The sequence below is a fragment of the Monodon monoceros genome, unplaced genomic scaffold, assembly GCF_005190385.1.
Source record: "Monodon monoceros isolate NGI ecotype Baffin Bay Population unplaced genomic scaffold, NGI_Narwhal_1 Super_Scaffold_10, whole genome shotgun sequence".
Lineage (NCBI taxonomy): Eukaryota > Metazoa > Chordata > Mammalia > Artiodactyla > Monodontidae > Monodon > Monodon monoceros.
In genome coordinates, this window is record NW_021703766.1 from 26,722,835 (window position 1) to 26,740,420 (window position 17,586).

Sequence of the window (17,586 nt, forward strand, 5' to 3'; positions counted from 1 at the left end):
TGGGCTTCCCTGGTGGCGCAGTGGTTGAGAGTCCACTTGCCGATGCAGGGGACACAGGTTCGTGCCCCGGTCTGGGAGGATCCCACCTGCCGCGGAGCGGCTGGGCCCGTGAGCCATGGCCGCTGAGCCTGTGCGTCCAGAGCCTGTGCTCTGCAACGGGAGAGGCCGCGGCAGTGAGAGGCCCGCGTACTGCAAAAAAAAAAAAAAAAAAAGAAAGATGACCCTTTTCTGAGACCCAGCTCTGTGGGAAAGCCGGAGGCCCTGGATTGCGGATTGTGGAGAAAACTGACCGGCATGGCCACCTTCTCTTGCTGGGCCGTCTTACGCGTCGCCGGCTGAAGAGCGGGGCTGGGCAGCTGGTTCCTGCCTCTTTACGGCACGGACCCAAAAAATAGGGATGTTTCCCATGTCTTGGAAGTTTTGTCAGTGGAAAGGAATAGAGGCAGGGACTCTGACGCTGGGGGGAAATCACCACCTTGGGGAGGAGAGGAAAAGCCCATGCGTTTGGCTGTTCTGTGTTCACAGCTGCCCGTGGTGTCTGCTGTGGCTCTCTCTGGGGATGGAAGTGACGAGAGGGACGCTCTTGGTGCTGCTCTACGTCTCCCATGCTTCGGCCAGTGAGTGTGCTTCTCTATTCCTTCCCCACTTTAGCTGATCGTGTGACATGGCAGGGGGAATCATCCCAGAAGAGAAAATGGTCCTTAATGTCCAGAGAGGGACTCAGGGGGTAGGTGATTCATGGCATTTTGCTCTGGGCAGCTTGCGTTGGTGGTGGGAACCAGGGACAGAGTGGGATGTGTGGCGTGGATATAGGAAACTGTGGCTTCAGCAGCCTGATGTCAGGCCTAGTCCTTGGTGAGAGTACGGTAAGGGAGACAAGCCTTAGGCTATGGAGAGGCCCCCTGCGCAGAGGGAACTGGAGTGAGGCCTGCCTCCCCACTCACAGCCCTGCCCTGCTCTTCCCGAGGCACATTCCCTGCGCTCTGTCAGGTGGCGGACATCCTTTCTGAGCCGGGGTGGGGGCCCGAGGTGCGTCTTATGCACTTGGCAACCGGGCCTTCCCTGTGTTTCTACTTCAGTATTGTTCCGATGAAGCCCTTTATCCTTAAACCTTATTGTTACCTCTAAACTGACCCCAATTGCAGGGCCCGGCCCGGAATACGGAGGTGCCTGAGAGGCTGCCTGGCCTCAGTTGGCAGAAGTGGCAGCTGCAGTCCCCTCCCCGACCCCCAGGTTGTCCAGGACTAAAATTCCGGCCTGGAAAGGGGAGATGGAGTGGGGCACCTGACTAAAGCAGGCTCTGCCCCACCTTCTGCCACCCCAGCTGGCTCTCTCCTGTCTTCCTGGAGTTAGATGGGGGAGAGGAGAGGCTTCCCGTGCACGCACACGCACGCATGCACACGCCAAGAGGACCGTCCCACCTTCCAGGCCTCCTCCGTCTCCTTGCAGCTCAAGGAGACAAAACACAGACAGGGCCTCTCTCCTCTCTTAAAAAGCCTCAGGCAAGGGACCCGGGGCAAACATTTCATCTCTGAGGCAGATTTCCTCATTATATCCTGGCTGTTCAAGAGTTTTATAAGGACAAATGAATCAGCCAGCTAGAGCTTTGAAAAAGCAAAAGTCATCACAAACCTGTAGGTTCTTCGTGCATTAGGAAGAGTTGGTTAGTGCCTCGTTCACTACAGATTGCCAATGTCCTGTGGAAAAAAAACGGAATTCTTGTCTCTGGTGATCCTGAAGCACTTGGTGGCCTTACAGACATCATGTTGCTAACAACCAGCTCTTGTCACTGTTTCAGCAAAGACTCCAAGTGTCAACTCATAGAGATGTTTGATCACATGATGCCCTAGAATGGAGAGGTCTGCTGTGGTCTTTTAATGACATACTGAATGTTCAGTCAACTTCAGCGTCATGGTTTGGAAACTCTGTCATTGATGTTCACCTCAGAGGTCACCTCCTGGGGGAAGCCCTCCCAGACTTCATGTTCTGGGCAGAATCCATGCCCCCTCCTCTGTATACTCCGGGCACTGTCCCTTGTGTCACAAGTCTCTCTGAATGCTGCCACTCTCCAATGTGTCTGTCTCCCTTGTGCACTGTGACCTCCCCTGGGGCGGGGACAGGATCCCGAAATCCTTCCCTGCCAGCCCAGCCCCTAACTCAGCAGGGCTGCGTGTGCGGTTGGATGAATGGCTGAAAAAGAAGCCACCAATGACCTGACTTTTTCAGCTGGTGCTACCCACCATGTGACACACAGAACCCAGGGCCACCGATTTAGAGAAAAAGCACTGGGTACTCATGCAGTGGCTACCAGAGCAGTGGTTTACATGGGGAAAAGATGGAATTGTCCCTTGGGCTTAGCATTATCAGTCATGGGGACACAACACTCCTCTTGTGAGAGGCGTGTGTTACCCCACCTCTCATAAAAGGAAACTGAGGCCCAGACAGAGGAGTGGCTCTCCCCAAGTCTCAACACATAGGGGCCAAACTGCACTTGGGACACTGTGTCCGGGGACTTCCTGAAACACTAGTGGTTCTCAACCCCAAGTACACATTCGAATATACCCTGGGGAGCTTTTGGAAAACATTAATGCCCAGGCCTCATCTCCAGGGGTCCGGGAGGGGCCGGGCAGCAGGCGGATGAAATGTTCAGTCAGCTTGAGAATCCCTATACTCCACTCTGCATAGGCGAGGATGAGATGGGCACCCCTGGTCCACTAAGGAGGCCAGGCACGGGGACTCATCGGGACAGGGCACATGGACTAGGGAGGGAGACCCACCAAGGGCCTTTTATGGGGAAGAAGACCCACTAGGAAAATAAAAGTGGGTGGTAGAGTTAGTGGTGACCAGGACAGAGAGCCAGAAAAAGTGGGGAACCAGCGGAAGTGCGAGCAGGTCCTGGGGTCTGGTGCGGTGGCAGCAGCCCCAGGCCTCCAGCTCTTTGCCCCAGCAGTAAGGCCCCTGCACAACCCCCTGCAGCTTGCGGCATCCAGAAAAGCAACACTGTGGAAACTTCCGAGGAGGGTTTGGTCGAAGACGAGGAGTTCCCATGGGTGGTGTCGCTGCAGGATATCCAGTACACCCACCTGGCTTTCGGCAACATCCTCAGTGAGTTCTGGATCCTCAGCATCGCATCCGCCTTTCAAAACAGGCCAGTACCCCTCCTTTGGAGTCTACACAGCCCACCGAGGCGGAGTGGGGGGGGCTCTGTTTCCTGCTCAGCTTGGGGAGGCCTGGAAGGTGGATGCCCAGTGACAGGGCAACAGGGCTTTTTACCAGCGCAGTGCTCACTGTGAGTTTGGGGCTCCTGAAGTCACCAGTTGCCAAGGTTGGCGCAGTCTGTGTCTCCTCTGCTGTGAGGACTGCCAGCTGCACAACTGCAAAGTGAAACGATTGTTTCTCCATCTTCTACAGGAAGGATATTTGTTCCCATTTTATTACAATCACAAAGGCACTGACTCTTTTATTTTTAGACACTTTGAAAAAAAATTTTTTTTAAACATCTTTATTGGAGAGGCACTGGCTCTTGATACTAGAGGTTCCTATTGCTTATCTTGTTAACTGAATTGATAGGAGCCCTTACCTTAACACACTTACCTCAGGCCTTAACAATGTGACTGCCACAAACACAGGCACGTAGAGAAAAGACTTGAAGGAAATACGCAAACACTGGACGAGTGCCCATCTCTGGATGCTCAGAATGCATGTGATTTGTTTTCTTCTTTGAACTTCTCTGTATTCTCCAAATTTTTTTACAGTAAATGGGCATTCTCTTAAACCAGAAAAAGAAAAAAAGCCTATACATGCTATTAAAGGAAAAACTTTTTTTGATAAAACGTCTCACTTTCTGACCCAATGATTTCACTTCTGGGTGTCAAATTTAGGAAGTCATTTCAGCCACTGGAAAAGTTCTACGCACAAGTTGCTCATAGGATGATTAATTACACACAAAACACTGGAAGTGTAATGTCTGATTATCATGGATAAGTAAATTATGGTATAGTTACTATTTTATAGTTTATAATACATTATCTATGATACATAGTATATAACTTCTATATATAATTACATATAGATCCATCCATTCAATATATTATATAGATATATATGTGATATATACTATATATAGTATATATTATACAGTATATAATATATATAGTATACATACTATATTATATTATAATTTATAAATATATAGTATATTATATAATTTATAGTATATATACTATATATTATATACTATTTATACATTATATATTATATATACACATATAGAGTGTGGGGAGAGAGAATATAATTACTATAACTGGCCAAATACATTATAGTGTAAACCCTTGATGAGATATTGTACAATTGCTGAATTTTTTAACATATGATTTGTATTTTTTAATTAAAAATACATGTATTTAAATGAAAATACATGTAATACTGTGATGTTCATGAGGAATCAAAGGGTGTATAATGAAAATCAGCTCCTCCCCTTCCCTGCCCTTCAGACATCATTTCCCTCCCTTGAGCCATTTCTGTCACCAGTTTCTTGGGTGTTCTTCCTGAAACACTCCATGCACTCATGGATATCTACATACCTATAGGTCTATCTATATTGACTCATATCTATTGACAGAGAGAAAATTTTCTTTCTCCCCTGTATTAATCTGCTGGGGCTGCCACAATGAAATTCTACAGACAGGGTGGCTTAGACAATAGAAATTTATTTCTTACCGTTCCAGAGGCCTGGAAGTCCAAGATCAAGGTGTCAGCAGGGTTGGTTTCTCCCAAGGACACTCCTTGGCGTGTGGACGGCCACCTTCTCCTTGTGTTTTCCTGTGGCCTTTCCTCTGTGTGCACACATTCTTGCTGTCTCCTCTTCTTATAAGGACACCAGTCCTGTTGGATTAGGGCCCCACCCTATGGACTCATTTAACCTTAATTACCTCCTTAAAGGCCCTATCTCCCAACACATTCACACTGGGGGTTAGGGCTTCACCTATGAATATGGGGGGACACAATTCAGTCCATAACACCCACCAACACAATTAGTAACACACCATATACATTATTCCACTCTTAGCTTTTTTCACTCTGTCATGAATGTTGGGTGATCCTTTCTTATCGATACATAGAAAGTTACCTCATTATATGCATCAGTTACCTGCCCAGTATCCCATATGGATGTACCATAACTACACAGTCCTCTAATAATGGAAATTTGGGTTGTTTCCAATCTTTCACTAGTAGCAAAAAATGCTGCAGTAGATATACTTGTACACACATTATTTCACATACATGGAAGTATACTGTTGCACGAATAACCTAAGAGTGGAAAAACTGGACTAAATCTTGATAGCTGTTGCCAACCAGCCTTCCAGAGACGTTCTGTTTTCTATGTAGTGTTTTCATTACTGCTATTTTCTATCTGGTCTGCTGTTTTGTTTTTGATTTCCTCTCTGACTCTGGGTTTTATTAAAGACCATTTAAAAATATCCAGGTAATAGGGTGTTTTGTTTTGTATTTTAACATGATTTAAGTTTGAGTTAGACTGCATGGTGATCTATTAAGGAATTTGTTGATGTTATCTTTGGGGTCTACTATGTGGTCCGTATGAACATTTTCCACAGGTAAATTAAAGAGCTCATTTTCTGTCCTTGGAGTACAATTTAATATATAAAATTAGGGCAGGGAGTCTACTTGACCTATCCTAGGCTGACTGAGGTGAATTACAAATTTCTGGCTTTTCCTCCTCCTATTTCCTGGAATTTAATTCATGAACATTGTATCACTTGCTGCAGATATTTATAAATGAACTCTTCACTGTAGACTGAATTCCTTATCATCACGAAAGGCCTTTCTTTGTCTTGTTGCATGCTCTTCTGCTCTGGTGTTCAGAATGAAGCTCCTGCTTTTTGTTTTTATTTTGGACTCTTCTGTTTTTATTGCTTGCTGTTTTTCTCTTCATTATATGGCTTTGTTTTGTACGTCTCTTCTGACAAATTTGGAAAGTTTGAAGTTGTGTTCTCGTGGTCATCTTAGAATTATAATTTCATGGAAGACACACAAATCTTCTGTTTCTCTCTGGATAGTCCTCTCTAGATTCTACTGTGGCTGATGCCAGAATTCCTGTCTTTTCACTTCTTCCCTCATTCTTCATGACCACACAATTTTAATAGCTTATTTATGTACTTTAATGTTTACCTTGATTCATATATATATATATTTGTGCACCCATTATTTCATATATTAGCTATAAATAAATAATAGTTTAGACTTCCATAAAAGATGGGAAAATTGGTGTATATACCTACCTCTGCCGGTTTACATCACTACTCCTATCTATAACTTTAAAAGTTTCTCTTTTGTTTTAATTTTAGACCCATATTATAACGAATTCCACACTTACTGACCATCACTTTGCTGGATTTTTTCCATTCAACACTAGAATTGGTTAAAATTTGTCTTCAAGTAGTTTCTTTTTTTTTGGCCACGTTGCACAGCATGTGGGATCTTAGTTCCCCGACCAGGAATTGAACGTGTGCCCCCTGCAGTGGAAGTGCAGAGTCCTAACTACTGGGCTGCCAGGGAAGTCCCTCCAAGTAGTTTCTTAAAGGGCTCCCAAGAACCATATTTCCTCGAGTTTTACATATTCAGAAATGTGCTGCCCTGCTTCCGTTTGAAGACTTAACAGGCTTCTCACCCCCACCGCACCTCAGCTTCTCGTATTAAATCTTGCTGTGGAGGAGTCTGAAGCCATTCTGATTTCTTCCTCTGTAGGTGGGAGATCACACATCCCAGTATTCCCCGGGAGAGGCCTGGTTTACACCTGTTATCCTATTGTTAGCATCCCCTTTCACTCCCACAAGTCCCCCAGCTTAGACAATAAATCAGAGGACAAACTTAAGATGACTTAATCTGTTTTGTGTGGATGCCCAAGGATTCCTTCTTTGTCACTGAAGTCCAGCAACTTTACTAGCCATGCTGGATCTCTCCCATTTGCCCCTCCAGACCCACTCTCTACTCTTTTCCATTCTGCTGGGTGCCAGGAGGCTGACCTGTGTGGGTTACACCAATGGCTGCTCTTGCCTTCTGGGCTCCAGTTGGGTTTGGCCAAAGGGAGCACTGGGAAGAGATCAGAGGGAGGAAGGAAGTGAGGTCAGGTATTCCCCTGATAGGTACTGCAGACTGGATGCCTCCTCCAGCCAAGGGACCCACTCCCCATAGCTCTGTCTGACCACTCCCTCCCACCAACACCCTGTTGTTACCTCAGCAGAAAGCTGCATATGCCACCCGGAACCCAGCATACTGCACTAGTCTCTGTGATTTCCCTACGTCCTGCGAGACCTTTGTAAAGAGTCCCTTTATTAAACTTTCCTCAGTTTACCTTATTTGAGTGTGTCATCTGTTTCCGGCTGGGAGCTGACAAGGGTATGTCTCAGTGTTGAGCATTCTGTATTGAGTTTTCCCTAGGATATGGAGTACGCTTCCACACTGTAGACACAAGTCTTATTTCTGGAAAACTTTCTTGGCTTCTCAAGATTACCTTGCTCTCTCTCCAGGAAGGACGCTGTTGCTATAGTTGGTATAGCTAAGATGGATGCAAAACTGATCGCTCACAAAGAATATCCAGTGAACACCATCATCATCCATGAGGACTTTGATAATAAAACCATGAAAAATAACATAGCCCTCCTAAAGACAGACACGGCGATGCAGTTCAACAACCTGGTCCGGCCCATCTGCTTCCTCGGCAGAAAGTTGCATATGCTACCAGCCTTGCAGAACTGCTGGGTGGCAGGATGGAATCCCACATCTGCAGTTAATGCCTTTCTTCTCCTAGAGGAGGCTGTGTGTGTGCTAGCAGTGGGGGTGACTGGGATGAACCATTCTAGGGCTTAGCTCAATAACTCAGGTGGCCTGAGGTTCTAGAGTTGGGCTGGAACCCTCACTTAATCCGTCAAGATTCCCAGCGCTTGCCCTCTTGAGGCCATTCTTATGTCTGGTCCTTTTTCTTCTATTCCTACACCAAAATTGGAAGTACTTGGGCAGCAAGCAGCCTGAAATGAGTGCAAGGTTACCGAAGGGCCAGGGGACATTATTCCCTGAACCAGAGCTGACAGTCCTCTTGTATGAGCCATCCTTGTTTTCTTTTATTTTTGGGAAACAAACAAGGAAATGCATTCATTCTCTGTAGATGTGGAGGAAGGGTGAACATTTTCTCTGCCTATTTTCACATTCAAGTTCAAAGCAAAGGTAGTTTTCAGTAAAAACTGAGACACAGGTTCGGATTTCTGTGAGGAAAAGGGGGTTTATCAGAACATTTCCTACTCACTCCCATCTGGATATGTGAGTTGTAGTTGCGTTGACTAGGGGGATGTCTTCTTGTGAATAATTCTCGGGCTCTCTGTTGTCCAGACAGGAAATCACATGACGATGAGTATCCTGAGGAAAATCTCTGTGAAGGACATCAACTTGTGTCCCTTAAACAAAATCGAGAAAACAGGATGTGGCAATCACATAGAGATGGAAACTGATGCCGTCTGCTTGGTAAGAACGCGGTGGAACAGAAGCTACAGGCTGAGAGTAAGCAGTGGTCACTTCATGGGGAGCCTCAGGACTCCCCCTCGCTGGACTGTGAGCTCCGTGAGGGCAGGGACCGTCACTTGGGATTCATGGACGTCTCCAGGGTGAACAGCACTTGGCAGGTAGCAAGTGCTCAATAACAATCTGCCGAATGGACTAACCAGTCACCGTTTTCAGTGTGACATGACAAAGCATGGCTAAGCCACATGTTTTTTCATTAGCTAAAAGTCTGAAAGAGTGAGTCCAAACCACACGTGCAGATATGCGCTGACCACGCTCGCTGTATTCGGCTTCTTTGGAACCCAGCCTGATGCTATTGTTCATCAATTACTGGGTTTCTTTTTCCCTGTAAGAAGCCCTGCCCTCTAGCTGAATGTGGGCTGTCCAGGTGTGGCTGTCCTACTGCCTCAGGAAATTGTGCAGAATTCACAAACACCTGTCCAGGCCCCCTCATATCTGTATCTGGAAAAAGTGTGGCTTACCAGGGCCACACAGTTAATAGATCTTAAAGGCGAGAACTCAGGTCTGCCAGATTTCCAGGCAGAGTTTCCCTCCTCTACTCTAAAATTGTCGAAGACACTGATCAACCACTTTTCTTGAAGTAACCTTCAGGATTCCCTCATGGGGAAATTTTTTTTTCCAGAGGATCTAGGGAAAGTTTTTTTAGAGAAAAAGGAAAAAATACATATGTGTGGACAGTTCTTTCTCAAAGTCATTTTATTGCAAAAGCATGAGGGACTGCCTTTCATCAGGAAATAAGTTTGCCCTTCTAAAGTTGGCTCAACATTTATCAAGTGCCTACATTGTCCTGGGCTCTCTTCCAGGCAGAGGACTGTAGAAGCTTCTTAAATTAGAGAATGTGTTAAAATACAGTAGAAGACGTAGCTACTTAACAAAATCCTGCCATCAGCCACTCCATCAACCTAGTACCACACTTCATCAAATCCAGGATGCTGTCAGGTGCAGAATGCACCATTATTTTATGTAACACTGAGAAAGTAAAAACGCTGCCACTGAAACTCTGGAATCTACTGATTAAAAGACACATCCCATTTCAAAGATGCTAACTTTTAAGAGCATCTTAAATTCACTGGAATATGGTAAGCTGCTTACCCTCTAAATGATCACCTCTTTAAACCATCCACAAAGGTCAGATTGGTTTTTAACTGTAGCACACCTGTAGACAGTCCTTTGTTTTTTAAGAGAATTGTGCTTGCAAAAAAAAAAAAAGTTGCCTTGTCTACCTAGGATCCTTCCTAGGAAACGTGTTCTAGTGTCCAGAGGTCCTCAAAGCCACACTTCTCACATGTAGAATAAGTTACCCAGGTTCAGTGTCTGCCCTAACGGGTCCTCAGAAACCCAGTGAAAGTAGAATAGCTCTGAACTCACCCCTCCTTTGTTCCCACAACTGTTAGGGCTTTTGCTGGATGTCAAGGTTGAGGATCACGCAATGAAAGGGGGTCGCTCCCCTGGGAGATGAGGTGGGGCTGGAGCGCCTGGTGCTTTTTGTCTCCATTGCTTGAGCTTCAGAAGTCTCGGCCTTACACGTCACGGGGAATAGAAACAGCAGCTTATTCTACACCCGAGTGGAACAGCAACTTGCAAAACCACACAATAGCCAGGGATGCTGACCGCACAGTCATTTGTCAAAACTATTTGTCCTGAATGGCATTCTTTTTCTTCCTCAAGCTGTAAAAGCACAGTTAAAGCAAATTGGGAGCGGGACTGGTGAACGGTGGGGAGACCACTCCATCCTTGGCCAGAGAGCCTCTGGGCCCCAGGAAGACACAATGAGGTGCAGATGAGAGCCAGTTCACCAGTCCTAGGAGGACCAGCCAGAGCTCAGGGATGAAATCTCCACCCTCTGCTGTTTGGCAGCATGGGATGCAAACAGTAGAATGTGAAAAACTGAAAAAAATCAAAGAGTTCCACACTCAAGCACCCCCTTCCATCTAATGAGAAGCACAGAGCAAAGTCTGGAATGTCATCCTCGTGTGTGTGCAGCTGTGGGACAACCAGGGCATTATGGCAGCCTTGCAGAGCATGCCTCCCATGGCCCTGCTTGCAGAAGTGTTCTTTGCTTCTCCCATTTGCCTGCATTTCTGTTCTGGTGTGGCCTCCTCAGAAAAAGGAGGGTTTAGTGAAAGAGGCTGCATGTGTGTAGGAACCCAAGAAAGCTCAAACACCCAGGGCTGGGAATGGGCAGGGGCTGAGGTGACCACTGTTTTGCCTCTTGAATTCTCACTGTTGAGTCTGTTCAGATTGTTTCCCATTGTCAGCTGCAAGCCCCCTCCCGCCATGCCTCAGTCCACACAGTGAGAGCAAACTGTGATCACCCAGCCTGTCTTGCCTGGCAGGTCACATAGGTCAAAGGTGGCTGGCCAGCCTTTGATGATAAACTCCCTCTTGGATCAAGGCGGACCACAGGCTGGTGCTGGGGGGCAGGTATTCCTTTAAGAGGAGGCCTGAGGGCGGGGGGTAGGGTGGAGGACAGGTAAGGTAAATTATACCTAGTAGCTGTCCTGTTGCTTTTCCCACATTTCTCAGTTTTTCACATTAAAAATGATGGCCTTTTCTGCACAGCAGGGTAATAGCAGCTAATTGTTAACTGAGTGCATCCCGTATATCAGGCACTGTGCCAGGAGCTCTGCCGGTGTTACAGGCACTAACCGTGTCCGCACTTTAGCTCAGAGAATTAGCTAACCTGTTAGGGTCACATGTCCAGCCAAGTGTGCTGGGCTTCTACCCACTCACCTGAAGGGAGATAAGGTCTGTGTGGCAGAACTCCCGGGGCCCAGAGGACTGCTCCTGAGAGGTGCACTGGCAGGCAGCTGCCAGGTTGGAAAAGCTGTGAACCCAGCCCGGCAGTGTGTGCTTCCTGCAAGTCTGACTGACCCTAGCAGGACTGTGGGTAGGTGCAAGCAGCTTAAACGAAGGATGGAAACAAAATAGGGAAGAGAAGGAAAAACGGGAGCATTCCAGGCCAGAAAGGAACAAAATAACATTTGAGGAGTGAGAAACCAAAAGAGAGGGAGGATTTATTCAAAGTACTGGAAAGGGGCAAGAAAATGAAATGGGATCCAGGAAGCTACAGGCAAACTGCGGGAGCCTACAGATAATTTGTACAATGAAAGGAAAAGTCATCTTGTTGGAATTTGTGGTGGAGGTGGCCTAGATTGGAAATATTATCCTATAACTTACCCCATTTCTAGTGAGAACCAGTGTAAAACTTTTCTAGAACAGATAGTAAATTGCACAGGGACATATTAAAAAAGAAAACAAGTTTTTCTAAGACCTGAAGCTTTCTGTCCTTTGTCACAGGGGGACCCAGGAAACCCAATGATGTGTGAGCTGAAGGAACTGAATCTGTGGGTGCTGAGAGGAATCCTGTCTCAAGGTGGTGAGAAATGCCCTGGCCTGTTCCTGTACATCAAGGTGGAAGACTACAGCAACTGGATCACATTCAAGACCAAGAAGACCAGCCCTCCCCTGTCTTCCTTCCACCACTGGAAAAACCTGATTCCTTTCCCCAGCCACTCATCATGTGATGCTGTGACACAGAAAAAACATGCTGGGCTGAGCCAGGTTGGACGGTCCCAACCACACTTCCAAGGACAAAAAAGGGCCACCATGCATTCATGGTCACAAATGGCAAATGGCACTCCAGTGAGTCTAGACTTTAGGGAAAAGGGTCTGAGGGAGTCAAACAAGTCTGAGGTGGCCATCCAACCCACGTACTATGACGACTACGGTGGGGAGGTTGGGGAGGGCAGGTCTCTATCGGGGCAGAACAGGTTACGTCAGCCCGAAGAAATTATCTTATTTTTCTTTGTGCTTGTTTTCTTTGGTAATGGTATCTTAGTCTAGGAGCTAACCTTCCAAATGGAAGAGTAAGCTCAGAATGCTGAGTGCCAGGCATTCACCACGCTGCTTTGGTGTCTCTTTTTGAGAGTTGCACAGCTGGGCTGCCACGGACAGGCCCACAGTACAGACTGGGGGGGGGGTCTCCCTCCTCTGTCCCACTCCCACATGCAGGAAGGTCATTTTCATGTGTGCTTGTGAACTAAACGTGGGCTAACAAGTGTCAAACCATTAGAGTGCCCTGTGGTTCTTTCAGTGTTTATGGTTCCCGGAGTCAGGCTGTGAAAACACTCCCCGGGGGCTGATGTGGCCTGGGAGGTGACCAGCAACCTGGCTGGAGAATTGGGGACACCAGCCAGCACAGGGAACAGTGAGAGGACCCCATGACTAGAGAGGAGCTGATTACTTTAATGGATCACTTTTTGGTCGGCAGCCGTCGCCTCCCTCTGGCTATTTCCCAGGGGGCAAATTGCCCGCAACTGCTCATTGGTGATTTTCATTTTATTCCAAGCCTTGCGGTAGCCTTTTAAGGACATCTGCAAAAGGGAGAAAGAGGGAGGAGGGAGAAGGTCATTTGGGACAAACGGATTGTGCCTATTCTACCTGCATCCAGCCCTGTGATGGTATGGATGACCTCGTATATGGGGCAGTGTCTGCATGCGTGCGGCGGACGCAGGCCACCTTGGGGCATCCGGAGGACTCTTCTAGAGCTTGTCTCTGTTCCATGAAGTGAGAAGTTGCAGGTTCCTTCTGTTCTTCTTTGCTACTTCTTAGCCCCAGATGTGATGGGCCCAAGTATGGATCCTAATTTACTTTCCTGCTGCCAAGTGACCACTGGAAGGGCAGGTAAACGCTCTGTGGAAAATGGAGCTGGGGTCTAGATGTGAGAATGCCAAGCTTCCCAAGTGACCTGACTGGGTTTTTAAGCTACCCTAAGGATGTCTTAAGTGCCCTCAGTGTGCAACCTGGTCTGTGGCAGTCTTGGTGCTTTCCTTTTTTTTTGATGCCAGCATATCATTTGCACTTTTCCTTTTTCTCTTCCATGGCTTACAAGGGGCAAGGGTGCTTCTGTGCACACTGTACCATATGAAAAGGCTATGGGGTTAGTCAACATCAAAAACCCACGGCAAATATGTAAATGCATGGAATCGGGTTCTGAGTGATATTAAAATCCATTATTGGGCTTCCCTGGTGGCACAGTGGTTGAGAATCTGCCTGCTAATGCAGGGGACACAGGTTCGAGCCCTGGTCTGGGAGGATCCCACATGCCGCGGAGCAACTAGGCCCATGAGCCACAACTACTGAGCCTGCGCGTCCGGAGCCTGTGCTCCGCAACAAGAGAGGCCGCGATAGTGAGAGGCCCGCGCACCGCGATGAAGAGTGGCCCCTGCTTGCCACAGCTAGAGAAAGCCCTCGCACAGAAACCAAGACCCAACACAGCAAAAATAAATTAATTAATTAACTCCTACCCCCAACATCTTAAAAAAAAAATCCATTATTATCTCAATTTTTAAAAACTGGCTTCTCCGTGTATAAAATAGCAATCACTAAATTATCAATGGTTGGGAGAGGGATTCAGAAGCTTCCAGAGATCAATAAGAAAACAAGCAACTAAAAACACACCATTACTAGAGTCTCTTCCTGATAACCTGAAAAGACTGTCCCTAACAAGAAAAAGATACTTTAAGGAAAAAAAAAAAAAAAAGCCATCTTTATTTTGGTGTAAGAGTCGAAGCAACGGCTGAGATTTCTCACAGGTATTACGTGTCTAAAATCCTGTATTCTTACCTCAGCGAACAAAATCCTAAACAAAAATGTGAGGGCCATAAGATATCGCGGGTCTTGGGACTTCCTGTAACTCACCTCTGCAATCTCCACTTTCCTCTCCCACATCCCGATGGCCTTCTCCAGGTCCCTGTTTCGGATCTTCTCCCGGACGTACATCATCACCTGTGGCGCTCGGAACTCAGACAGCTGCTTCCGGAGCTGCTTGTTCAGAGCCATGGCCTTGGCCCGGTCCTGGGTTGGGAAGGACCAATTAAACGTGGGGCTCCCTGGCAGTTCTAGCCTCCTGGGACTTACTGGCCCTGGCATCTCTCCCCAGTTTCAATGTAGTTCTAAAAATAATGTTTACATTTTCAAAGGAGTGGGTGAAATCACAAGATTCTTTTTCTTTACAGATCGTGACATTTTCGTCCAGTTTAGAAACATTAAGTAAAGTCTAAAACAGTCTTTTTCCCTCCCTTCCTTCCTTTCTTCCTTCCTCCCTTCCTTCCTCTATTAAGGAATATGCTTTACTTTTGATTGCTTAGGGGCTTTTTTTGCTTTGGAAAAATTATATATTTAAGTATACTTTGATTAGATCAATTTCAATTCATTTTCCTGTCTTTTTTTTTTTTGGCAGAATACACCTAACATAAATTTTCCCATTTTAACCATTTTTAAGTGTACAGTTCTGTGGCATTCACAGAACAATTCACATTGTTTTGCAACCTTTATCACCAGCCATCTCCAGAATTTTTTCACCTGCCCCAACTGAACCTCTGTACCCATTAAACACTAACTCCCCAAACCCCCTCCCCATAGGCCCTGGCAACTACGATTCTATTTTCTGTCTCCATGAATGTGACTACTCTAGGTACCTCATATAAGTGGAATCATACAATATTTGTCCTTTTGTGACTGGCTAATTTCACTTAGCATAAATGTCTTCAGGGTTCATCCATGTTGTAGCATGTCAAAATTTCTTTCCTTTTTAAGGATGAATAATATTCATCCTTAAAAGAATATAAATAAAATAATATATTCTATTATATGCATATACAACTCACTTTGGTTATTCACTCATCTGTCGATGGACACTTGAGTTGCTTCTACATTTTGGCTATTGTAAATAATGCTGCTACAAACATGGGTGTACAAATACCTGTTGTTCAAGTTCATGCTTTCAATTATTTTGGGTATATACCTGGAAGACAACTTGCTGGATCATATGATTATTCAATTTTTTGAGGACTCTGTCTTTTTACATTTCGTTTTCAAAAATTATTATACAGTAAAATTAACTAGTCTTTTTCTTCTGAGTGGCTTTTTGAATTAGCGTTGTCCTTTTAACAATTGTTTTGAATAGGCAATACGTTCAATTCAAATGGTATAAAAGTACACAGTGACAAGCTCCCAACCCACCCCTGTCCCCAGCCACACAGGTCCCCTTCCAAGAAGCATACACTGTTTTTAGGTTTCATGCATCCTTCTAGAAATCTATATCCATACAAACATATATGTTTACCTTTCTGACCCAAAGAGTAGCCAATTCTATTCACTTTCATTCATCCAACTTTTTCCTTCCACTCAATACATATTGAAGATTCTTCTGTATCAACACATAAAGAATTTACTCGTTCTTTTTAACAGCTTCATAATTTTCCATTGTATGGATGTACCATACTTTAACAGGTCCCCACCAACAGTCACTTAGCTTCTCCATCTCTTGCTATTACAACGAGCAGTGCTGTGCTTACAAATTTTCTGGGTATACATCATTTTGTAAAAATGCAAGTACAATATATCAGTAGGATAAGCTACTGAAAGTGAAATTGCTTATTCTAAGGCAGTGGTTCTCAACCAGAAGCTATTTTGCCCCCAGGAGACATTTGGCAATGTCTGGAGACATTTTTGTGTGTCACAATTAGGGGAGTGCTACTGGCATAGGGTAGGTGGAGGCCAGGGATGCTGCTAAACACCCTGCAATGTACAGGATGGCCCCCACAACGAAGAATTATCTGACCCGAAATGTCAGTAGGGTCTAGGTTGAGAAACCCTGCCCTAAGCTTATGTGTATGTACGGTAAATGGTGCTAACGTGCCTTCTATTATAATGATGAAGCCAATTATACTTCTGCAGCAATGTTTGAGACTGCCTGTTTTCTCCATTCTCGCAACACAATCTTAGTTTTTCATCTTTGTCAGTCTAACAGAGGGAAAATGGTACCTCATTATAGCTTTTATTTTCTGTTCCTTATGAGCAAAGAGGAACATTTTTCATATGTTTAAGATTTTTTAGCTTTTCTGTTTAAATCTTTGGCCCAGTTTTTTCCTATTTTTTGTTAGATTTTTCTTGTTAATTTATAAGACATTTATCTTTTAAGAAGATTAGCTCCTTCTGATATTAATACAATATTTTTCCAGTTACTTATCTTTGGGCTTCGCTTATGATGGTTTTTGCCATGCAGAAAATTTTTTATTTTTATATAGCTGACTTTATTGATTTCATGGTTTATAGCTTTCACATTTTAAAAGTCTTCCATATTCCAAGATTACAATAAAAATGTTCCCATTATATAAGTTCAGGACTTTAATGATTTTATTGTTAACATTTAAATCTCTGATACGCCTGGATTAATTTTGCTATTACATATAGTCCCAAATTAATTTTTTCCTAAATGGCTACCCAGTCATTGCAAATCATTTATTGAATAATCTGTTGTCTCTCATTGCAATGCTACCTTTATCACAAACTAAATGTATCAATATCAAAACTATCAGAAACTTGATCATATACATATCATATATGGTCTGTATTAGAGTTCATCATATGGCTTACGTTTTTTTCTTTTATCTTCCCATCTATTCATGGACTTGTTTTAAATACTGTAACTTCATAACACGTTTCAGTATCTAGTAAGGCTAGTCTCCTCCTTATTAAGAATTTTGTGGATATTCTTATTTATTCTTCCAAAAGAATTTTTGAGTCAGTTTACTTAAGCCTTTAAAAAAATCTCCTTGTAGGACTTCCCTGTTGGTCCAGTGGGTAGGACTCCACGCTCCCAATGCAGGAGGCCTGGGTTCAATCCCTGGTCAGGGAACTAGATCCTGCGTGCATTCTGCAACTAGGTGTTTGCGTGCCGCAACTGAGAGTCCACATGCCGCAACCAAGAAGTCTGCATGCCGCAGCTAAGAAGCCCGTGTGCCATGACTTAAAAAGATCCCGCATGCCATGACTGAGGATCTCAAATGCTGCAATTAATTAAGACCCAGTGCAGCCAAAATAAATAAATAAAATTTTTTAAAAATCTCCTTGTTATTTTAATTGGAATACTATTATTTCACAGATCAACTTAAACAGAACTAACATTTTTTATGATGTTGAATCTTC

At 44.9% G+C, this 17,586-nt stretch overlaps 2 protein-coding genes across 3 annotated transcripts in view; one reads left to right on the forward strand and one right to left on the reverse strand.

Moving 5' to 3' along the window:
- The first annotated feature begins 498 nt into the window (after window positions 1-498).
- On the forward strand, window positions 499-12,705 carry PRSS54 (serine protease 54). Its single transcript, XM_029235739.1, is given in 6 exon segments — window positions 499-567; window positions 569-617; window positions 2,977-3,148; window positions 7,548-7,806; window positions 8,404-8,535; window positions 11,893-12,705. Coding segments are annotated over 6 exon segments (1,227 nt in total). The 3' UTR covers window positions 12,439-12,705.
- The window catches only part of CCDC113 (coiled-coil domain containing 113), a 30,697-nt gene continuing 25,716 nt past the window's right edge, over window positions 12,606-17,586 (reverse strand). The window contains exons 7-8 of one of the 2 annotated variants that reach the window (XM_029207414.1): window positions 14,296-14,451; window positions 12,606-12,968 (exon numbers count right to left, since the gene is read on the reverse strand). In XM_029207414.1, coding sequence (XP_029063247.1) covers window positions 12,840-12,968; window positions 14,296-14,451 — 285 coding nt within the window. In that variant the 3' untranslated portion in view covers window positions 12,606-12,839. The remainder of the gene's footprint in view (window positions 12,969-14,295; window positions 14,452-17,586) is intronic. The other variant, XM_029207405.1, reaches the window with a different exon arrangement.